The sequence below is a fragment of the Urocitellus parryii genome, chromosome 8, assembly GCF_045843805.1.
Source record: "Urocitellus parryii isolate mUroPar1 chromosome 8, mUroPar1.hap1, whole genome shotgun sequence".
Taxonomy (NCBI): domain Eukaryota; kingdom Metazoa; phylum Chordata; class Mammalia; order Rodentia; family Sciuridae; genus Urocitellus; species Urocitellus parryii.
In genome coordinates this window covers 2,576,106-2,600,396 of record NC_135538.1, presented here as the reverse complement: position 1 = coordinate 2,600,396, position 24,291 = coordinate 2,576,106, and the positions used below count along the sequence as shown (strand labels likewise).

The window sequence follows — 24,291 nt, the reverse complement described above, 5'->3', positions numbered from 1 at the left end:
GCCGCCTGCACTCATGCTGTGCTCTTCCTCGCAGAGCTCATCACTGATGTGTGCACACTGTGCTGAAGCTGTACCACCTGCAAGTCTCAGTGGTGAGATGCGGACACACTAGCGGTGGTTTCATCGCTGCTTAGGATTGAGTGCTGATGTGTGATATATGGACAGCTTGGCCTCACGTTTTTTAAAAACTTTTATTAAACTTTTAATGTAGTTCAATCAGCTTGTCTGGTTCATTTCAGTTCCTTCACTACCAAGCCTGTGGGCAGGGCTGCTTCAGCTTCTCTGCCTTCTCCTCGTCTGAAATGACCAAGATAAAAAGGTACTTTCTGCTTCAACCTTCAAATTTCACATTATCCTCATTTTTCTGGTCTTGGCAGATTTGGCATCCTTTCGCCTGGCTGTGAGCAGAAAGTGTTTGATTTCCTCCATTTTTTGAGGCCTGGCGTCATGCTGTGCACAAGGCATGGACTGGCACTTGTCCCTGAGAACAGCCAGAGGTACCACACCGTTGCCACACCAGAGTCCTTAGTGGAGATGTGTGACGACATCTTGCCTCAGCATCCTGCTGTGACACTGATCTCAGTCATGCTGCTTGCTGCAGCGTGGTGCCCCTCCACAGACCTGACATGATGTGGACATTCTCCTGTCCTTCATACCTCATTCAGGACATGTGTACACAATGCTGTGGCCTCTGGACACTCCTCAGACCTCCGCCTTGGTGGGAGGACATGAGCTGCTGTAAACTCCCACCACTCCACTCACCTCAGTTGTGTGATGTGGACCTACTCACAGACCCAGGAAACCGTAGACAACTCTGCTTCTCCTTCCTGCCACACCATAGACCTCGGATGAGATATGGGGACTGGAGCCCCTTCTACCTCTTGGATCCCACCAGTGATGTGTGGATATGTTCTGCCTCAGACACCAGCCCTTCCAGACACACATTTGTTTGACAAACTCTGCTGTGGCTTCCTGTTACCACCCTGACTTCCATTATGATGTGAATAAACACCCAGCTACAATCTCCCAAAGCTGTCCCTAAACAATCAGTATAACAAGTATTCACCTTGCATTTATATCATATTAGGCATTACAAGTAATCTAGATATCATTAAGACTGTATGTGAGGATGTTTGCAGGCTTTATACATACACTACTCCATTTTATTTAAGGTCTTGGGCATTGGCAAATTTTTATATCTGAGTGGTGTCCTGGGACCAGTCCTCATGGATATCAACAGACAATTTTTTTCTTTTTTCTTTTGTGCTGGGAATTTAACCCATGGGCACCAAGATGCTGAGGCAGGCCTCAAACTTGTGACCCTCTTGTCTCAGCCTACCAAGTCACTGGGATTAAAGGCATGTAACACCATACCCAACATAAATGTATCTTTATGTATTTATTATAAACCAAGAATAAAACCAGTCTAGTTGAGAACAAAGAAATAACAGTTACATGGGGCTAGTTAGAATTCTAGAAAAACACAATCTTATAAATGCGCTCTGGGATTTATAAAATGTCTAGTGTATTTATAGCTTTAAACCACAAAGCATAGGGTAACAATTATGTTTCTTGCTGATCAGGAATTATAACTGGTTCTAGGAAAATTTAAGCTATCTTATAAGAAAGGAACTGGGTGTGGTCTCAGTCTAAATAGTTGGGAAAGGGGTCTTTTGTATCAAAGGACAGCAGAGGTTAACAATGTTTTAGGATACTGCAGTTTGGCCCAGTCCCGAGGCCAGCTTGCATCTGGGAGTGGACATTTCTGCATCCCATTCCTAAGGTCAGCTGCATGTAGATGTGCACTAAGCCAATGTCACTTCAATGCCACTCCAACTTTTATTTTCTTCTTTGATATTTCTCCCTTTTGGTCAAAATCTTTCCACAAGAAAGCATTCCCGGTCCATGTAGTATTATAATCATCCACATCAGTAGGATAGATCTGTCCCAGGAAGTCACATCTGTCACTGCAGGTATACTTGGCAGCTGTGGTGATGGAGCAAGTTTTGGGTCTTTGGCCACATCTAAACAACAAGGAAGCAACTGAAAAACCACAGCCTCAGTCAGGTCAGGTAGTCTCTGAGGTCAACAGGGAGTCCAAAGGGCTATGGCCTGATAAGTGGTTTTTTTGGTATTGAGCTATCATTATTTTGGTTTTAGCAATATTCCTGAGATACTGAGATATACAAACTACAAGAAAGTTAAACAAGATATAAACAGAACAGGCAGTGATAACTAGCAAAAGAATATTTCAAATATTGTCCATTCCTGAAGGTGGCCAACTAAGTGTTGAATTCCAGTCTAGGGGCATGAGGTAAAATGGTACTCCATAAGAGGGTCTGGTTGAGGGTTTGAATCCAGGCTGGAGTGGGGGCACTGTAGAGACAAACAGAAGCAAGTCATAGCTTTTAGCAAAAGCTCCAGCAGGGAATTGTTGATAGATCCAATATAGATGCCCAGCAAAAGTCATAGATGGCAACATTTGGACTAGAATGTTCTTTTTTCAAAGAGGGATATTCGGTAAGAGTTGAAATTGGGTCTATGAGAGAATGAGAAAGTGAGACTAAAAGGACTCACTTTTTAGAGCATTAAGGGAAGTAGGGATCAATCTGAGGCCAGATTTCTTAAAATGAATCTTCTAAGGAGGAGCCAATGTTACACGGGTGCAAAGTATCTAGGGAGTTTGGTATTCTTAACACGGTGTGAATGAACAGCAAGGTTAGAGAGGATTTGCCAAAGATTCTGCATAGGTTTGAAGACAGAGAGAAAGGCATCAATATCAGTTCAGACTCAGTAAAATCAGGGCCCATTTAAATGAATATCTTTCCCAAGGATTTTAGAGGATGAAGGAAGTAGCCTCTGTGTTTCCTAAGTCAAAAGTTCTGCCAGATTTTGTTTTCAGGAGTTTGAGACAATAGTTTTAGGTTGAAACAAAATCAATGAAACCAGTGACTTTCCTTAGTTTGTTGGTCTCACATCTATTCTTCCCCATTTTGTCTAGTGGTTTCACAAACCCATCAGTTTCTTCATTATAGACTTGTAGAACTTCTTACCCTGTCCAAATTATTGGAATCCTATACCTACAAGACTTATTTCCATCTTTTTCTTGAAGAAAAGACACAACACTTTGGGATCTTAGTTGCTTGCAAACAACTTCCAGAAAGGCATCAGAATAAAGCCACTTAACTATGGATGCGACTTAAAATAGCCATGGTTAAAGATCTGAGGATTACTCACAACTGATGGGGTAATTTGGTCATTCCTGGAGCATATAATAATTTAACATTAGAATTAGGACTGATTACATACACTAAAAAATACCAGATTTCTAAGAACACATATTAGCACATTAACAGAAATATAAGTCTAATGTGTGAGTTGGACTTCTAGGACATCTGGAATTGCCAAAGTTAGTTCTAGACTGAGAAGACTTAATTTTGGAATTTGATTTTGGGATATTTGTCAAACATTTCAGAGATCTAAAATATTTGGTTAAATAAGAAAAGCCAAGGTGACAAAAATATTTTAAAGAAAAAACTCTGAAAATGTTCTATGAAGTATAGATCAAAGCTCTAAGAAAATTCTGCCTTACAAACATGGAATCAAACTTTAGTTCCACCAGTGCACCTTTGATATCAGCACTTAACCTCCAGAAAAACTTATATATAATGTTGTCAACTTAAACACACATGAAATCTTCCATAATAGAGCATGGTCCTTGCATGGACAAGGTCCTGGGTTTGACCCCCAGCACTGCCAAAAACCAAAATCTGCCACAAGATCCACTCTTTGCCATAATCCTCCATAACTTCCTCAAACTTCTCGTAATTTGTCCGAGCCCTGAATTTTATCCCACAGCTCTTTCTATTTTGAAATAATCAGCCACAGGTTGATTCTTTTCTGCTCAGTATCTTTCCATTCCACGAGGCAGCAATGGGTGGAAATCATGGAGGAAGGTATGTTAGAAGATTTTAGTTCAGAGACACACTGTTAATTTGTGACTTATTTCTTGGAAGGAGTTTTTTTTTTTTTAATTTGTAATTTTTTTCTAAGTCTTATTTAGAAGTTTCTAAGCACAGTTGAAAAATAAGCCTCCTACTCATTCTGTCTGGTTCTAAAACCAACTTTTTCTAAGTATGCACTCAAATAAACTAATTTGGGAATTTTCAAAGTTCCCTATTTTGGCCAATTCAATTTAAAATCTTCCCAGTTTACTTGGGCCTATTTGTCAATATATTTACATGAGAAGGATTCATGTATTATAAATAGAACCAGTTAGAGTTTCAAAAGGGGGCTATTTTTTCCCATGTCACCAGTTGGAATGGTAGCTGTCCCCTTGTGTGTCTCATTGTGGAACTTCATCCAGGTAAACTGACCAGGAGGGTTTCTCCCCAGAAGCATCCTTTGGAGGATGTTTAATTGTGCTAGAAAGTACCTAAATAAAGAAAAATCTGCATTTGACTTAAGAGTGGAGATTTCAGACAAAATCTTAAGGTTTTGTGTTTATATATGTCTCCTTTGCTTAACATGTGGCATCTCAAGATATTATACATCTCATGAAATCCCCCTGTAGGAAAACACTGACTCATACAAGATCAAGAGAATTATTTGAATTTATACAGTGTAAACTGTGGGTAAAAATGCAGAGTCTGGCATTTAAGAGAGGTTGGATATGAACTGTAAATCAAAAAAGGCATGAGATAAAACTTTCACAGGATTATCTTTGAGAACAAGTTTCAAAAATTAAAATACCTAGGTTCTAATGTATTAGAAATTCAGTGGCAAAATGCAGAATTGATCATTTAGTCAGAACTCACTGGGGTGGGCTGACAGGGTAGAGATGTGAAACACATAATGAAATTGTTCAGAGGGCTGACCACCTCAAAGGTCATTGGCAGAGTGGCCTCCAACCCCCGATAGCCCAAAGTGCTACCTTCTAAGAATTAGCAGCTGCTAGAATGCAAAAGTCTTTATAGTGAAAGTAAAAACAAAGTGTCCTCCTAAACTCCATTCTGGTTAAGTGCTTCCATAACAGGAAAAGACAGCTTCAAGTGAACAGTGACTTTAAGCTCACAGACCTGGGAGATGTGTTCAAGGACAAAACTGAAAAGCTTTTTTGAACTTCTATTCAGTAGTTTCCCTGTTTGAGGCAATATGTTAATGTCATTATGAAATATTTTCCTAGGTCAAGTAGGCAAGCAAGTATGAAATGTCTATTATGAGGAAAATGTCATTCAGCATAAGAAGAGATTCAATTATAAAACCAAAAAAATTAAGTAGAAATACCTCATTAGAATTAAAGTAGAAATATCAATATGAACTTGTGATTAAAAAAATAATAAATCCCTTATGGTGCTCTGTACTTAAATGGCCAAGAAGCAGTGTCCCTCTGGCAGCATGAGTGTGTGAAGTCCCTATGTTGGTCACAAACACCAGTCCTCATAACCAGAGTCCCTGGAAGAAATTTCTCTTCCATGTCATGGGCAGGGGAGGAACAGTGTGGGCCAGAAAGCACAGAAGCTCTAAAAAATTAATGGAATTGTGGGAAAGGCACAGTGGTGCCCACCTGCAATGCCAACAACTCAGGAGGCTGAGACAGGAGAGATCACAAGTTTGAGGCCATGCTTGGTAACATAAAAAGGGCTTGAGATGTAGCTCAGTGAATACCCTTGGCTCCCATCCCTAGTACGACCCACACAAAAAAATTAATAAAATTTTGTCAAAAGGATATCTTTAAATGGGCTCCCAGGAGCCATAGGTATGCCATTTGAGCCCCCCCAAATAATCATAATAATCATGATCCATAGAAACACATTAATCTATAAAAATTCTAGAGTCTATGGCTGGGGTTGTAGCTCAGTGGTAGAGCACTTGCCTAGTGCATGTGAAGCACTGGGTTTGATCCTCAGCACTACATTATAATAAATAAATAAAGATATTGTATCCATCTACAACTAAAAAAATTCTAGAGTCTATTACCATTCTTAAAACAGAAAAATATTCAAAAGTTATCACAACTAAAATAGCTATGACACTAATTCTTCAGTTTTAAAAATCAAGAGAATTGAGCCTATATACTATTTTCAGTATGGGCTGTGTTTGTAAGGGAATGGGTTTAGTTAATGTGCATATAGTTAAATTCTTCTTTATAGAAGTATACCTAATAACAATAGAAAACTATCATTAAACCATCCCCAATGAAATTACCTGTTTATGTGGGAATTTTCAATCACGGATGAAACATTGTCACATGTGACTAGATAGATACCCCTTTCAGAGGAGCTGAAAGAATGAGCTGTGGTTCCTCAAGAAGTGAACACTGAGGTTGTGTGCCTGCAGGCTAATGAATGTTTACAGGAAGGCAAATTTTTTTGACCTGCAGCTAGCTTTCATAATAAAGTGGTCAGGAAGTAACTGATCCTTTGTGATTTCTATCACATCCAATAAAAACAAAAACAAGCCCAGGAATCCTGTGTGACCAAACTGGCTTGAATTAGTTTCTCCACAGCTACCTGGAGTAAGATAGGGTAAGATGGTGGGAAGAGCAATATTCTAACCTCAATGGCTCCTTCTGTAGTCTCCACTCAGTCCCAGGTCATTAACCTGCCAGGCAGGCTGTCATCGGAGTTACTGGGTCTTTGCTCATGGCAATGTAGTCTGAATGTTCGATCCTCTTCTAGACCTTAAGACAAGAGATCATTTTGAAGCTATCAAATGTCTTCTTAGCAATCTGATATAATCTGAGTGTTCACAGGTGCTATATCAACTTGTTTTTATTTTCCTCCCTGGGTAAACTCTATAAATAATGTGTAAACTAAATAATCTGTGAAAACAGACGATAAATCCAAACAAAAAGACAAAGTAACTGGACCCAAATTAAGGTTTAGAAGACAGAACTGCATTATTACTACTGGAGCATGGGAAGAAGGGACAGACCTGAGCATGTGATATTAAGCCACCTGCAGAGAGAGAATTACAAAAAGAGGCCATTGACTTCCTGTTTCCTCATACTGGCAAGTCTGTGCTTGCTGCCTGTGGAGTCATACTTCCTAGGCTTTCAGGACTCACGCTGTGTAGACTGAAGATTCCTGGTTGTCCAGGAAGGGCTTTATAATTGTCACCTCTGCCCCAGAGTTTGCTGTAATAGAATTGCCAGTGAAGCTGAGACCAACAAGGCACTGACTACAGCCCTGACAATCGGTATCAACGTCATCTTAAAAGTTAGTTCCAATTCATTAGGATCTTCAAATTCTATTTCATTATTTGAAATGAAAAATGTTTTTAGCTTTTTAGAATTATTTGTGGAGAATATTATATGTGATTATATATATTATATCAAGTTTTTGAAGATGTACTGCTAACATTTTAGCTTTTTTTTTTTTTTTGGTGGTACTGGAGATGGAACTCAGGACCTTATACATGCCAGGCACATTCTACCACTGAAGTATATCCCCAGTCCCACTTTTAATGTAATTGTTTTATATCAGCCCAACTCAGTTTGCACATTTTCACTATGTGGCTTATTATTTTAAAGCCAACCTTCTTGCAGTTATGTGATTATATTGCTGTTTTCCAACACACACCAAATACCATGGCCACAGATGGATATGGTGGCATACACCTGTAATCCCAGCTACTTAGGAGGCTGAGGCTGGAGAATCACAAGTTCAAGGCCAGCCTAGGCAACTCACTGAAACCCTATCACAAATTTTTTTTTTTTTTTAAAGCTGGGACTGTAGCTCAGTGTTAGAGCACCCCTAAATTCAATTCTCAGTACTGCAAAATTCTAAAAGTCATAAAGTTGGTGACTGAAGACGCCAAATGTGGTTTCTAGTCCTTAGGACTGAACATTGCCATGCATGCCGCTCTCTTAGAATATAACAGGCATTCACTGAGAGCTGTGGAAATATACATATTTCTAGAAAACATAACTCAAGTAGGATAAAGGAGTGTTAGGAAATTCCCAGAACTAGGAGTCAGTATTGCCCAGGAAGTCTTCTGTCTCCAAGTCTGGGGGGATTAAATAATTGGTCAGACCGTATTTTGATAAAGCTACTACTTATAAACTATTACTCTTGAGTGCTCTTTTTGCTAACAGTAGACACTGGATGTGGTAAACTTAAAGGAACCAAGGATCTGAACAAAATCTTGTCTGGAATTTAGTTCTTCATAACTGACCTCAATGTTGCAGGAAAGTAAGAATTGGGTTCCAACAGAGGAAAATGCACACCTTCCCGTTGCTTCAGCCATTCATCTTGCATTCTTGCTGTTGTTTTTGAAGAACTCAGCTATGTGGAAGGGAAGCATGACAGCTGAGATCTTCCTGTGGCCCTGAGTGAGGTGTCCCATCAGTCTCTACTTGGCTCCTAATGACTGCTCAGCTAGCAGTCTGTGGCTCCCATAGCAACTCCAGAGGCCACGTGAGCATTCACACTCACTGCTTGTATTTAGTCACAAGTCTGTCTCTTCAGACAAAGCTCTGGCTAGCAGAAAGTACTGGGCAGACCTCATCTCCTTATGTTCTTGCTTACCTGAGCTTGTTTTTCTCTCGGGGACTCCTCCGCAGTATCTGTTCCTGGTCCTGGCAGCTCCTGTGCTTAGATGGGCTTACTTCCACTGCCGCCACTTGGTGGGCTGGCAAATCTTCTGATGGAGGTATGGAATATCTTCTTGCTTCTTCCTCAGTTCGAGACTGACAGGATGGGATCTTCGAAAGGAAGACAAAAACTCAAAACCACAAACCCTGAGAGAAGGAGGCCTGAGGTGGTTTCAGTGGTTATGATATAAATAAAGCAGTTGGAGTGGCTAAACCTAATGAAACAACCTATGGATCCTAGTGTTGATTCCTTGAACAAAACTCTACTCCACTTTAGGGAACTGTGGAAGAATGAGCCCAAGGGAGCCTGTTTGGCACTGTACCTAGTTGAGTCCATCCTGCCATGGCCCCAGATCAGTGTGGCAGGCAGGGAGGTGAGGTGACCTGGTCCTGCTAAATACCAGGTGTTTCACAAATTCTGCACCATGACCATGATACTTCCTCTATAAAAGGTCCTACCTGCTTCACACTGTGTGAGGCCCAGAGAAACAGGAACAGTGACGCAGGGGCATATACATTCTGAACAGCTGGGACTGTAGCACTTTCCTAAGAAATTGGCCTTCTGACTCTTCACTTCCTCAGGAAATCCTAATAATTTTCAAGGAATTATAGTTTTCACCTATAATGTCTTTCATATTGTTCTGCAGTTCCCTAGCAAATAAAGCAAGATATTTAGGCATGTTCATATAACAAATATTTAAATCATTTATTGCCATTTAAGTTACAGCATTTCAATGTACATACTGCATGGAAATACACAGATAGTTTTTCAAACACTGAAGATCAGATTTTAGGTATGTGTTAAGTTGTTGGATATCTTGCAGTCATTAAAGTCAAGAAGTCTGAGTATTTAAATGTGAGTATTATAAAATTTTGCTGTTCAGTTTTTCATTAAGCAAATCCCAACAGATAATATGTGTATGAATACAGATAAAACCATCATTGGAAATTATTAAGTTAATTGCATATTTTGAGCTACTCTATGAAGAAAAAATATTCAGTACTTGTAAGGCAGCAGAGAGTTTGTTTAGGGACTCCCAGCTATATCTATAAAAATGGTACAGTTAGTAAAAATAGCATTCCACATTTCCTCCTATTCATGCTGATGGAATCTGTGACTCTGCAGAAGTAGCTGGGGTGCTGTCCTTTCAAGAGCTTGTTCCTTCCACTTCTATGCAGATGCCTTTTTAGTCATCCTGGAAATAATCACAAAGAAAAATTCAATGAGAAAACCCTGCTCCAAGTGACTTTAGAAGACAGCTTTCCATATGCTTATTTTAACTTAAGATTTTACAAAAACTGAAATATCCTATTTTCATGTTAAATAAGTCAGGTTTTTCCACCTAGCATCCCAGCTCCCCACTGCCACTAGCACAAGGTCTTGGTTTCTTTCTCCCCAATTTCTCCAAGCAAAGTAATTCAAATCTGCTTACTCATATCTGATAAGCCGTCCTCCCTGAATGAGCTGGGCTACTTCGTTTGTTGCATGGCATGCAAAGAGAAGCCAGTTTCGAGGCTGCACCTTGTAGGCAAATCTCATGAATGTCAAAGAATAGCAACAGAGGGCTGCAGAAACACCAAAGCAAAAAACATCAATAACTTACCATCTAGATAGCTTAGGGCTGAAGGGACCAGAGACCAATGGGTCCACAGCATTAGCCAAAAAAGGACACTCTTCTGCTAAAACCCATGGCAGATCATAAAAGGTACTATAAAAGGTACTGCCTCTAGTAGAAAGCTCATGAAATATTTCACTGTACTGTGGAGGCATTTTTGTTATCACTTAAACATTTTAGGAACATATATGTTAGCAAGAATAAATGGAAACAAATTCTTGACACATTTCTGCCTCTTAGAACTGTTTATAACCCATCATTTGAGAGAACTACTGTTTATGCTTTTAACAATAGTTTTATATTCAAACATCAGGGTTTCAAGTAAACTTGATGACACTCTTCCAAATCAAGTTTACAACATAAATCTATTGGCTGTGGGGGCTGGGGTTGTGGCTCAGTGGTAGAGTGCTTGCCTTGCATGCATGAGGCACTGGGTTTGATCCTCAGCACCACATAGAAATAAAGATATTGTGTCCACCTAAAAATTAAAAAGAAATATTAAAAAAAATTCTGTTAGTTGACTATCAGCATGATTAAGATGGCATATTTTTCAGCTCGGTATACTAAATCTTAAAGGTGAATGTTAATATTTCTTAAGTATTGAGGCCAAGCCCTTGTCCTGGAGCAGTGGCCTAGGAGGGCTGGAGTGCAGGCAGTGAGCATAAGCTGGGGCCGTGTGAGCCTGAAGTGTGGTGAGCAAGGCCAAGGCAAGCCAGGGCACTTTGGTCTGTGGACGTGTTGACATGTCAACATGCTGTGGCCCAGCACAGGCTGGTAACTAAAAAGAAAATTAAGTGGGGACAGACCAGAATGACGACTGCAGAAATGTTTGGGCTCAAGAGTTAACCAATAGTGTTGGTACTTTTCTAAAACCTGTTTAGCAGAAATTTGGACAAATAGCATTGATCCAAGAGCTTTGTAAACCCTTAGACTAGCACACTCAAGAGGCAACCTGCTATAGGGTCCCCTCTCATGCTTTCACTCTTGCCTTCCATTCTCTGTGAACTTCTTTCTTAGGATTTGTGAGACAAAAACCCAGAAGAAATTGGTAGTGAACTGCTTGGGTCTATTGCAATGCTGGAGAGCATAGTCCACAATTAAGAACTCTAACACATCGCTTGATAATAATGGAAAAGAGTACGGCTTTGTCAACTGTGACCCTCAGAACTGACATTGGCAGGCATCCCCTACTTTAATTAGCTGCAACACTTAAAATGGGCTTTCTTAGCTGCTAAAGCCTGCAGTTTATGCAGGCCCCCAACCCAATCCCTAGTAGAAATGAAGAAATCTTGGTTTTAAGTACTTCAAAGTAATTCTATTTCTTCATCATAGAGAAAAAGATGACACTCTTCAATGTCACCATATTCTTTATGTCACGTTCTACTAATGATTGTAACATCTGATGCTACAAATGTGAAATGTGAGCAACAGCTCTGCTATGTGTGAAGTCCTCTGAATCATGACAGTCTGTGTTCTTACCAAATGTCATTCGTCCACTGATGATCTCTGGAGACTTCTTCATGTCATTGATGGCAGCAATGGGGAGACCCCAGTTGGCTACTGGGCCCCAGAAGTGCTACAAAACATGAGAGAAGAAGAGAGGGAAGAGTTAAGGTAGAGCCATGAACAGGTGCAATCTTCCTCAATCTTCACCTTTACATGCTGCAGGTTCACTGGGTTAATTCATGGGTGTTTATCATTGTGTGATTGTTCAAGGGCTTTCATATGAGTAGGCAGTTCTCACAAAGGAGCCCAACTCGAGAAAGAATTAGATTGTTTACTAAGATCCCTACCAATTTTCAGATTCCAACTCAATAATCTCATTGTTCCATTCATTTAAAGAATTTAAAAATGAGACCAACTCTTTACATGGTTCACTCTGGTTATAATTTAAACCTTGCTAGAACTATTCTCCCTAATTGTTTAAATCTATTAAAATTACTTTTTTTCAAGTTTTAATTCAGATATTAACTCTTAAAAACCCTAAAAGGTACTTTTTCTGAAGAAAAAAATTAATAAGGGAAGAAATTGTTTTTTAGCTCATATGAGCTATTCTAAGATCAGAGATCTTCCCCCAGGCCCTAAGAAATTATGACTGGAAAATACTTTTGAAATAGTAGCAAAAACTTAAAGAAACAGACCAACAGTTTTTATTTCATCCTACAATTACTGCCATTGAAGGTTACCAAAATTAAGTTGTCCATGGTTAATAGCAACCATGCCCAATTTAATTTCTGAGGCTAAAATTTTTTTAAAAAGGTCAGTGGCTTTTCTCCATTAAACTGGAACTGTTTTATATAGAATTTAACAATAGTATCTTAAAATCTGAAAGGATCCACACTTTGTTGGTCAAGTGCCCCTTTTAGTTAATTATCAGAACATTAAACAGTGAAAGAGTTCCTTGCTGAATTTTTGCCTATCATACACAAATACAGAGGTGGAATAAATTGAGCATCATTAAAATCCGAAAATTCTCTGAGAAGAAACCAAGAGAAATACAAGAATAATGACAATTACATTTTGTGTGATATAAAAATATTTTGAAGTTTATTTAACATGCTGAAATGTAAATCATGAGGCTCATGCTTAAAAGAATCATGTCAAAGTTCCTATTCAGCCAGGACGGTAAAGATTCAGGGTCTAACGCACAAGTTATCATCTCTAATTGGAATGGTTGGTTACAGAATTTCTGAAATTCTGGAATAGCTAATTAGTCTTCTTATATTCAAACTGGATAATATCTGAATAAGATACTCACTGCTTATGCTTTACTCTCTTGTATTCCACTGAGAGACATTTCCTTTCCCTTCCCCTACCTCTGTGAGAAGTGCTCACTTTTCCCTTACCTACTAACTTCTCTTCTACCTGTCCTTTACTGGGTGTCATTTCATTTTCATTCCATAGTGACTTTCCTTTTCCTCCTTTTTGACTAGGACTTTCTCCACTTGGTCTACTTTCATCACTTTTCCATTCAACCTCTTTTCACCGCCCCCACCTGTATGGCAGTCTTATCTCTGTCATGCACAGACTCCGAGGGCTATGATGGAACCTGAGGAGTCTAGGGCTTATCTCTACCACCAGGTATAAAGGTGCCTTCTTGCACAGTAGTAGCAGACAATAGATGTGAAACTATAAGTAGTCCTGGAGGTCTTCTGGCTAACTGGTCATATTAAAAGTTGAAGCGTGATCAGTGTTAGATTACATGAGACAGTTTGGCATGCCAAGAACTACATATACATTTATGACTGCGTCATAAGCATGAGTTACACTTCAAATATATCCCTTAAAAATAGCATAAAAGGTAAAAATCACTTTAACACTAATTTAGTAAAAATACCTAGCCTTAGAGAGTTTCTACATAGAACAAAACTCCACTTTTCTCTTCCTTTTTTGGAGATACATATTAATACATGCTGCCAGAAATTCATCAATTTCTAGAACAATAAGGAATTTCATGATTAATATTTGAAAAGAGAAAATTAACACATTTTGGACTAAATGGGAAAATAGTTTTACTCCATTATGATTCTTTATTGTGGCTTGTTTCAAACAGAAACACGCAGCACCATGATCTGCCTCTGTTTTGAAATCTAGCCCTGGACACCTTCCTGCTGCAGAAGAACCACCACAAGCTGCTGCTCCTTCCCTCTCTCCTCTTTCCTTCTCCCCTTTTCTCTATTCTTCCCCACCTCCTCCCCACTTCCCTCAGCTGCCAGGTCTGGGGAAACACCACACACACAGCGCACTGTCTAACAGGGTGGCCAGGTGGCCACCTCAAGTGAAGGACACTGTGTCTGTTGTCCGTATCTCTGTTAATGCAGAAAGTCTGCCACAGCCTGGAATGGAGAGAAACGATTTTCTTACCGTACTATTTTGTGAGGAATCATCAAGGTTCAGACAGAAGAGGCATGGAAAAAATAAAAATAAAAAAGATCAGATGGTTACAAAGAGTTGGTTCTGTTAGGTTCAACTCACACATTTTCAAGTTTTAGTAACAGGATTCTAGGGTTAGCAACACACATTTTCTTTCTTTTTTTTTTTTTTTTGGTCTTCTCTTTGTGATCAGGTAACATTTCTTAACTTTGACCTATGAAATTATATTTACATTTTATGGAAAATAAGCTTAATCTTTAGAGTGGAGCAGCCAAAAATAAACATAAGTCATAAACACAAACCACACATGTAACTTAAAAATTTCTACAAGCCACATTACAAAAAATATAAATAAGCTGGCATGTGGTACATGTCTGTTATCCCAGCAACTCAGGAGGCTGAGGCACAACAATTGCAAGTTCAAAGCCAACCTCAGCAATTTAGAAAAAAAAAAAAGTTTTTTTAAATATAAAGGCCTGGGGATGTGGCTCAGTGGTTCAATCCCTGATACGAAGGAAAGAAGGAAGGAAGGAAGGAAGGAAGGAAAGAAGGACAGAAATTAGTTTTATTAATTTTAACACATAATTAATAAAGTTATGACTTAGATACTTTACATTTTTTTTTGTACAAATTCTTTGAAATCTAGTGTGCATTTTACAGTCAATACACATCTCAGTTTGGACTAGCCACATTGCAAGTGCTCAGTATTGGCCTGTGGCTCACAACTGTTAATTTTAAAAATGACAAGTTGGAGAGAGGAACACCTCTGCAGAATTCTATTAACAATGAACTTTCAATTTCTACTCACTATTGCATTATCACCACAATGAAAGCCTCAAGGGGGTGTGTATTTTTGTTTCTACTGAACAACCAAAAGTGGTGCCTGGTGTTTAAAGTATTTGTTGAATGAATGAAGAATGAAAATTTTCAATGATGTTTTCATGGATGTTAAACATGGTATCTTTAAAAAATACATTAAAAGTTTTATAGTTGAGCAACTCTGATTTCTAACATGGCAACTTCTCTCTTAAGCCAAATTCTCAGTTTAGCTATTGAAAGAGTTACTGAAAAAAGACAATAAAATCCTCAATACATGCATTCAAGTCCAAAGAGCTCTCCTGGTTGTTTCATTAGAGGTCACAGAGATTCTAATTTAAACATGAAAATAATCGTTGAGGGTGGCAATATACTTCAAGTAGGTTCCATTAGGAAATGCCTAAAGCCACAGAAAGCCTAATAAATTTCACTACCCAAATTACATTTCACAGCAAGTTCAAATTGGGCATGGCACTTTTTGAGAAAGATCAATGATCTTAAGATCGGACAACATAATCTAGGTAGAATAGTCACCTATAGCATTACTCTCCTTAAAATATCTTTTTTAAGGATCTGAACACAGGCCTTTTTAAAAAATTATAAATTAGCAAGGACACTTTTTTTTTCCTTATAAAAATATCTTAAAAGAAGTAGTACTCGAAATGTAAAGTTCTGACTTAGAGATTGCTATATTTGGCTGTGGTTTGGCCCTCACAGGTTTGTGTACTGGGGGCTTGGTCCCCAAATCAGCAGTGCTGAGATGGTGGGATCTTTCAGAGGTAAGGCATTGTCCAAGGTGATGAAGTCACTGTCCTCAGAAGGAATTAGTGTGGGTTCTTGTGGGATGAGTTCTCAAGAAAGTGGGTTATTATAAAGTGAGGTCACCCCACAAGCTTGACCCCTTCTGCATGCTATCAGTTCCATTTCTGTTTCTCAGATGAACATTTGTCAAGCACTATGCTGTCATTAAACAGGTACCAAAGCACAAAGGCTAAGTAATTTACCCAAATTCACAAAGCTAGAAAGCAACAGGGATAGCTTCAAAGTCATCACCTGAGTGTAGCAACACCGTCATCACATTTAACAAAATTGTCAACAATTAGTTAATATTATTTAACACTGAGATCATATTTAAATTTTCCAGTTGATGCAATTCAGTGGAAGAATGCTTTCCTAGTTTGCATGAGACCCTGAGTTGGAGGGGAGGAGGGAAGGGGGAGGGGGAGGGGGAGGAGGGGAGGGGGAGGAAGGGAGGAGGAGGAGGGGAGGAGGGGCTTTAGTTTAGAAGTTCGAAGAGCTTTCCTTTAGGAAACCTAAAGCCCTTCAGTAGGCTGTAAGAACAATACAGATCTGTATTGTTAAACGTGGTAGGGGATACAAGGCATGTGTAAGTTATTCATGAAGTAGGAGGAGGAATAGAACAATGTTTTTGGTGGGAACAAAAAAGTTATAATAAAATTTCCTTCTTTATATGCTTTATTCTCCTTTGCTAAGAGAAAGCAGGGCTATAAGCAAGGAGGGTAGGAGAATAAATAGAAATTACTTTCCTCTGATAGGTTCTAGGAAGAAAGTTTTCTCTATGTAGGGGAGAAAAAAGCTAAAATAAAACTCCTGGTCAGTTTTGAAACTTGCCTTCAACTAGTTTGGCAGCCTGATTGTGAAATCCCACTGTACACAAGAATGGCAGGAAAAACAAGGTCAAAATCATAGAACCTTATACCTCACACTGAAGATTTTAACTTATCCAGACAATAAAACTTTCTGTGCACACACACACAAAATGATATATTTCGAGGTGCTATAGCCTATGCCTGTAATCCTAGCAGCTCCAGAGGCTGAGATAGGGAAATAGTGAGCCAGCCTCAGCTACAGCGAGGTGCTAAGCAACTCAGTGAGACCTTGTCTCTAAATAAAACACAAAATAGGGCTGTGATGTGGCTCAGTGGTTGAGCACCCTTGAGTTCAATCCCTGGTACCAAAAATAGATATATTAAAATGTATAGTAATTTGGAGTTCCCAAGTATTTTCATATATCCCTTAATCAATTAAATTTTCCTGATACCCCAACAACATAGGACATTATCCTGAAGCCCATTTTATGTAACTAAAGTCCATCAGGATCAACTTGCTTGCAATCTCTTCACTAGGAAACCATACTTCTGAATCCTAGTTTAGTGCCCTAGTACTGGTGGCACTTTCCTGGGCACTGCAATTCTTTTCTTTTCCTTATTAGTCAAACTGTAAATTAACTAAAGTAATACTGCAGAACCTATAAATATATTAAAGCTGCATGAGGTTAGTGTTAGAAGAAAATGTTCAGACAATATATCAAAGGATTCTACTGAAAACCCTGGCTTTTCAGTAGAAACTCATCCAATAGAAGAAGATATAATCTGAGAAAAGCTGGGCTGTCTCTCCTACTTGAGAATATATTTAGCACATTCTTCCTATGTAACAGAACTGCTAGATGGTCATCAACATGTTTCTACAGTTAAGGTGTAGTAATTTTATTCTTCATTATACAATACAGTGTTATCCCTTAGCTGTACTCACCAGGAAGGGCGATTATATAAACAGGAGACGTTAATAAAAAGTAAGAATGTAATATTAAAGTAAGAATGTAATATTAAAGGTCATAAAGAAACATAATTGCAAGAACTAAGAACATGTCCTGGGATCACCACTTTGCTCAAAATTTCCGCCATACACTAAGGATAAATTGCCATGCTCCACAGTATTTAAGTTACCATAATCTTATATAAGCATAGAAACTTTTAAGAGTCAGGAGAGAAGCTTCTACTTCCAAGTTTACCACATGGCCGACTGAACCATTTTTCTTACCTACTGCTTTGTAAAAATTTAAGTAAAAATTATTGGTGATAAAGTTCAGGATTTAGAAAACTAATCCTTTTTATTACTAAAATCAGGGTGCCTCTATGCACTACCCTTTAGCTGGTTGTAATAGGACATGTTTCTCCAAAGCTTTCATTAATTTACTTCTTAACCAAACTGCCATTGAAAGGGGAAAAGGAAGAAAATGCCCACATTTTTCTAGGATTCTAAAATCACACGCAGATAAGCTGAGACCAGGCTACTGAGCCCGCAGGGTCTGCGAGGCTGTCACACGCCGGGGCCCAAGCCTGCAGCGGACACCGGCTCCGCACGGCCACCAAGGCGCTGGGCGGCGGGCAGCCGGGACCGCGCCCGCAGAGGACCCGCAGTGCGACCCCGAGGGCGCTCGGCGACCGCCGCCTCCCTGCAGCGCACCTGCGCGCGGGACCCGAGAGGGGCGCCCTGTCGCCGGGCGGGAGGAGCACCCCCGCTGTCCCGGGAAGGACGTCACACGGTCGCCTGAGCGGGAGGGGCGTCCCGGGGTCACCGCCCGGGAAGGGTGTCTCCTGTCACCCGCGCGGGAGGGGCATCCCAGTGTCACCGCCCGGGAAGGGTGTCTTCTCTGTCACCCGTGCGGGAGGGGTGTCCCAGTGTCACCGCCCGGGAAGGGTGTCCCCTCGGTCGCCCCCGTCCCCCGCTCGGGTAAGGCGCCCCAGGTCGCCGTCCGCACCGCGCGAGGGGCAGCCCTGGCCGGCGAAGCGACGAGGTGGGCGGCGTGGGTCCGGGGTCCCGCCGGCCGCGCGCCGCACCTCATAAGGTAGTCCCGGAAGTCCTTGCTGCGGACGTAGTCCGCCGCTTTCCGCACCAGCGCGCCAGCCATGGTCGTACCGGACACCGGGCCCTCGCGCTTCTGCAGTCTCCGCCGCCCTCGCAGCCCAATGTCACTCCCGCCTACCCGCTGCACCCCACAGCTCGCCAGCAACCGCGGGCCCACCTCGCGACACTCCAGCACGCCTTACGGCTGCGCCGCACCGCGGCCAATGGGAGGGCGCAGGGCCAGAGGGGGCGGCGCGGATTGGCTGACGCGAGCAGCACACCTCCTTCCCGCCCCCTGGCGCGAGGCGGGGAGGGCGGCGCAGGGCCTGCCGTCGTAAAGTGGCCAGGCGGCGGGGATTGGCTGGCGTGGCCCAGCTCCCGCCGCCGATATCCCGCAGGAGAGCTGCTCTCGGAGTGGCGCTAGGCGCGGGGCTGCGGGCTGTGCGCGTGACGGGTTGGCGAGGTTCCTGCGCCACGCCTGTCGCCGAGGGCAGGTGCCTTCCCTACCTCCTCAAGGGCACCTTGGCGGGGCTGCAAGCCCTGCCTGCGCCCTTGAGCCCGGGCGCCCCGGGTCTGGGGTGCGTTGGCTCGGCCTCGCTGGCCAGCCGCTGCTCGTGGGACCATGCTTAGGAGGTGGTCGCCCGGTGGCCCACGGGGGCGCATTTAAAAATAGCATGAAACCTTAGTCCAGAGGAAATGTAGCTGCCCATGGATAGGAGGCTATGTGAGTCCTTCCGGGGTGCACGTTGACAGGAGGACACTTGTCCAGGAACTTGAAAGCACTGGAGCTCAGAGCCATCCCCGCATGTCAGCAGGACTAGGAGGTTAACGGGCCTTAAAGGACTTGTTCCTCCTGGTCAGGCACAGAGAAAAGACTCTGTGGAGTTCCCCTTTTCAGATGAAAGGCTGCACGAGGGAACACTAGTGACTGCCATCCCCACCCTAAAATCTCATTACCAATCTGGGAGAAGACCGAGGAACAAACTACACATGGGCGAACTTCCTTAACTCAAGAGTGTCTGTTCACCGACTCACCAAGTCCTAGAGAATCTTTTCACAAGCTACACTGTTTCAAGGACCCCGTGCTTCCCTCCCCTTAGAAGAGGGGTATAATACCTGTCTGAATAACGTCAGGTGGGTGGGAATCACACTCCCCTGACTTCCCTTTTACAGGTTAGTAAGTTTGTAAACCTTTTCTCTTATTATGATTGCTAGGTTTTTTTCAGTGAACCTTGACAGGGTGGAGAGGAAATTTCCCTTCCTTCTTACAAAAGCAAAACTTTCAGATTATGCATTGAAAAAAAGAAAGAAAATATTGAAGGCTTTTGTTTTTCAATTTTCCAACTGTTTGGTTTTGGTATTTTGGTTTTGATGTAGACAATCTAGCCTTTAAAATGTCTCTGGTGAACAAATACTGTCTAATTTTGCTGGAAGAAATGTAAATAGAATGTTAACCAAACAGTTCTTGAATGTATCAGAATATAAAACAAGCAGTTAGTTGAATGTATTAAAGTTACTGGACATGCCCTATGGCCCAACAAGACTATTTCTCCATCTCTAGAGATGGAGATAGGACAGACAAGCAAGTTTGTGCAATTTCACACATATAGCTTTATTCTTAGTATGGAAGGATTGGGAACAATTAACATCTCCACACATAGGGAGAGCCAAATACAGCATAGTGAATCCATTCAATGGATTACTATACAGTAGTCAAGACAGTAAGGGGTCCTTTATGTGTGCTGTTAAACATCTTTAAGATTTATTTGCAAAGTTCAGAATATTGTGTGAAGTATGCTACTCATTGTGCATTGGAAAAAAAGAAAATATATACATGTGTATTTGCAAAGATGCCAAAAAAATGTCAGCAGTGTCCCTCTAAGGTAGCTGAGGGACAAGGGATGGAGGGAGACTTTCACTCTGTCCATTCTTTTGTTCCTTTTAGAGTTTGTATGATGAGCAGACACTATCTGTGTTAGCTTTTCATTACTATAATAGATAACTAAAGTAAATCAACTTATAAACAAAACAGGCTTATTTTGTAAGTTCTCTGTCGAAGGAACCGCTGAGCTAGAGCCAGTCCAGAACAGGCTTATTTTGGTTTGGACTTTTGGAGACTCTTGTCCATGAATTATTGGCCCCATTGCTTGTGAGGCATTATGTCATGGCAGGAGCATGTGGCAGAGCAAAACCACTCATCTCATGGGAAAGAAACCAAAGACAAGGAAGGAGCTAGGGGCTGAGGTCTCAATAGCCTCCCCCTTTTTTTGTACTAGTGAATGAACCCAGGGCCACTCAACCACTGAGCTACATCCCCAGTCCTACTCTCAGTGAGACAGGGTCTTGTCTCATTGAGTTGCTGAGGCTTGATCCTCCTGCTTCAGCCTCCTGAGTGCTGGGATTACAGGCACGAGTCACCGCACCTGGTTTTCAATAGCCCTTTGAAGGGCACAGTCCCAAAGACCTAAGGCCCAACTAGGCCCCACCCCTTAAGGTGCCACCACCTCCCAACAGTGTCAGACAAGGGACCATGCCTTTGTCATATGGGTTTTGAGGGACTTTTAACTTAGCAGTATCTATTTAAAATATCATTAAAGAAACAGAATAAATGCCTTTGAGAATTAAAATAGCTAGACTTTGATTGAATTGGGTTCATTTTCTGTTAGAATCAGTGAGGTCTGTGGGTCATAGCTGCCTTAATCATCTATGAAAGTGTGTCTTTTAAAAAAATTTTATTGTAGTTGGACACAATACCTTTATTTTATTTATTTTTATGTGGTGCTGAGGATCGAACCTAGCGCCTCCCACATGCTAGGCGAGTGCTCTACCACTGAGCCACAACCCCAGCCCCATGAAAGTGTATCTTGATACACAATATTGCAATTCCATAAGCACCAAGAAGCTCTTCCCATCCCACAGCCCCATGATGGGGTTAGGGATATCCCATGGTGGAGAAGCAAAGACAGAGTGATTGCTGATGTTACCATGCGTAGCTGCCTTTCCTTGACCGGGAGGTGCTCTGCTACTTCTCATGTGGACCCAGAAGATGGCAGGAAACTGAGGGCCACAGATCAGCCCAAGGAGAAGACCTGTGTGAGAGGGGTCCTGGATCTCCTTCCTAGCTGCTCAGTCTTATCCCCTAGTGTTTTTCTCTCCCTCGTGAGCAGGGGTTCTGAAACCTGAGCTGTGGGAAGAATCCTCTGCAGAGTGCTAGATGCCCGCCTCAGCCTCAGGAGGTTGGGCAGCACTGCAGGAGATGCCATGGCTGCTGCCTGGTGGGGCACGTGGAGAAATGCCACTGAGGCCGTTTGCCCCTAGTTTACCGTTGCCACCAATAGGTTAGCTAGCACCAGGAGACTTTGCTTCCTCCCTCTGGGCCTACGCTAGACTGTGGAGCATTCTGATAGTCTCCATCCTTGGAGAGCATGGGCTGGAGTGTTCAAGTAAGGAAACAGAACACTGTGCTACTGAAGGAGCTGACCTGGGATTTGAACCCAGCTATCTTCCACTCTGAAAGCCAGGCTGCCCCTGTATTGCATGCTGCCACAAGAGTTCTTTCATGCTAACATGTATTTGCCTCTCCAAGTTTGAAGCAGGCAGTGTAGTCTAACGTCTAAGACAGCCCAGCAACAGACAGACAAGGCCAATGATTTTGCAAAGGTTCAGAATCATCAACCCCCTGTGGTCCCCTGTGTTTGCACAGTGTGTGGAAAGCACAAGGCAAACATCACCAGCCCCTCTGAATCCCAGTGTGATGAGGGCAAAGGCCCAGATGTGAGCCAGAGTCTTGCTGGTTCATTGCTGTTCAGAAAGCAGTCATAGAATTGGGTGCACCCCAGCTTCCCTGCTGACTGGGTCAAGGACAGGATCTGAGGGCTTTGATTTCTATAGTCAGAGGCTGGAAGGTTACTGGCCTTTCCTTGACAGAGCACCAATCAGGGCTCAGCGTCACACAGGCACTTTGCATGCACTCTGGGACAAGGTGACAGGCTTGTGCTGTGGGAGGGGGTGGGTGCATTTCTCTGGACCCACTGGAAGTCACTTCTGTCACAGAGGATTCTCCATTCTTCCAGAGCCCCAGAGCCTTTGTAATATAATACCTGAAGGTCGAGCCTGATGCCAGCTTTCATCTTTGTGCTCGAGGGAGTAGCTTCCTACTACCTGAAGTGCTTTTATTCCTTTTAGAAATGAAGGAAATGGTTTTCTTAAAAGTCTTTCTATTCCTTTCATAGCTATCTCAGGGAAAAACACCTATTTTATGTGTTCAATTGCCAGGGGGCGACAAATAACTTGTGCACGTTGATACAGCAGGAGTAGGAGCCACAGCAGGAGTAGGAGCCGTTTATTGTAGGACAACAGAGCTATTTATACATTCCACACAGCTTATCTTAATTAGCATAAACTAGATACATCAGTCAAACAATAAGGAAGCTCCACACTTAATGGCTCACTTTTGTTACTTCTCAAACCACTCCCTCTGGCATTTTGCCAGGCACCATCCAGACTTGTTTACAAACTCTAACATTCCCCTGACAAAATACCAGGTGTTATTTTGACTTGTTTACAGACCTTAACATTCAATCACTGATTAAGATTAATTCTTTTCAGAACAGTGTATGTTTAACTAATTTGACCATACAATGAAAACTGGCTTTAAATGTATTTTTTATGTGGTCTTATCAGGGTAATTGACATATCTATTGTCTCAGATATTTATAGTTCTTTTGTGTTGGGAACTGAAACAGTTTTGTCATTAAAAACTATCTTAGTCATGTGCATATGGTAGATTTTTTATGTCCACTATATGACCTATCTATTTTTATAATAGTCCAACTATCTTTGATTAACTTACTTCCATTTTAACATGTTAGATTTTGTTTTGTTTTGTTTTTGGTACCAGGGATTGAACCCAGGGGCATTTACCCACTAAGCCACATCCCCAGCCCTTTTTACATTGTATTTGAGACAGGGCCTTGCTAAGTTGCTGAGGCTGATTTTGAATTCCCAATGCTCCTGCCTTCCCAATGCGTGCCACGGAGCCTGCTCAATGTGTGTCTTGGTTGGCTTTCCAGGTAGGCCTGTACCTTCGGTCAGGGTGATTACCTTTAAGCTCATGTACTTCCCTTCTTTCTCCCCTTGATCTGAAGGTTCCTGGCAGCATCACGTCAGAAGAAAAGCTCCCACCTACAGCAAACTGACTTCATTTTCTTTCAGAATAGGGAAGGGGGAGCGCAGTGGTTCTGAGTGTGAGGTCAGACATGCACTCCACAGGCCGGTCCCCTGTTGCCCTGTTTCTGCTCATGGGCAGTCGAGGACAGTGATGGCCTGCCGTCCGCCCTGCAGGGTGGGGTGATGACAGGTTGTTTCCTGGGCAGTGTTCAGAGGGCTTGTGTGCGTCTTGCCCAAGACATGCCCCTGTTGGCAGCAATGCTGGCACACATTAATGTGATCAGTTTATAATTGAAAGACTATAGTAGATGAATAATCTAAGAAGCCAGTGACACCTAAATTCAAAGCCAAGGCACATTTTAAATACGAATACGGGCTGGGTGCAGCTCAGGCAGAGCACTTGCCTGGCACTCATTGGCCCTGGGAGCCATCCTCAGCACCTCAAACAGGATGGGAACAGATGTGTGTGGGTGTCGTTTAGCCACTTACCTCTCCTGTTCTGCTTCTGGCAGATCCTTTGTGCTGTACCTTGCTGGACGAGCAGCGTTCCCCTTCTCCACTCTCCTTTTCCAT

At 41.9% G+C, this 24,291-nt stretch overlaps 1 protein-coding gene, 1 long non-coding RNA gene and 1 pseudogene across 2 annotated transcripts; all 3 read right to left on the bottom strand.

The window, feature by feature from the left end:
* Positions 1-230: 230 nt before the first annotated feature.
* On the bottom strand, positions 231-548 carry LOC144256641 (large ribosomal subunit protein eL38 pseudogene; annotated as a pseudogene).
* Positions 549-1,444: 896 nt separating this feature from the next.
* Positions 1,445-8,829, bottom strand: LOC144256583 (uncharacterized). Its single transcript, XR_013344157.1, has 3 exons — positions 8,532-8,829; positions 6,558-6,682; positions 1,445-2,376 (listed from the first exon to the last, which is right to left on the bottom strand). It is a non-coding gene; the product is annotated as an uncharacterized LOC144256583 (long non-coding RNA).
* A 448-nt stretch (positions 8,830-9,277) lies between these two features.
* Positions 9,278-18,737, bottom strand: Mpc1 (mitochondrial pyruvate carrier 1). The gene is made up of 5 exons (XM_026379546.2): positions 18,543-18,737; positions 14,077-14,080; positions 11,692-11,788; positions 10,030-10,162; positions 9,278-9,792 (listed from the first exon to the last, which is right to left on the bottom strand). Exons 1-5 carry the CDS (start codon positions 18,611-18,613, stop codon positions 9,768-9,770), a joined length of 330 nt encoding a protein of 109 aa, XP_026235331.1. The 5' UTR covers positions 18,614-18,737; the 3' UTR covers positions 9,278-9,767.
* Positions 18,738-24,291: the final 5,554 nt, after the last annotated feature.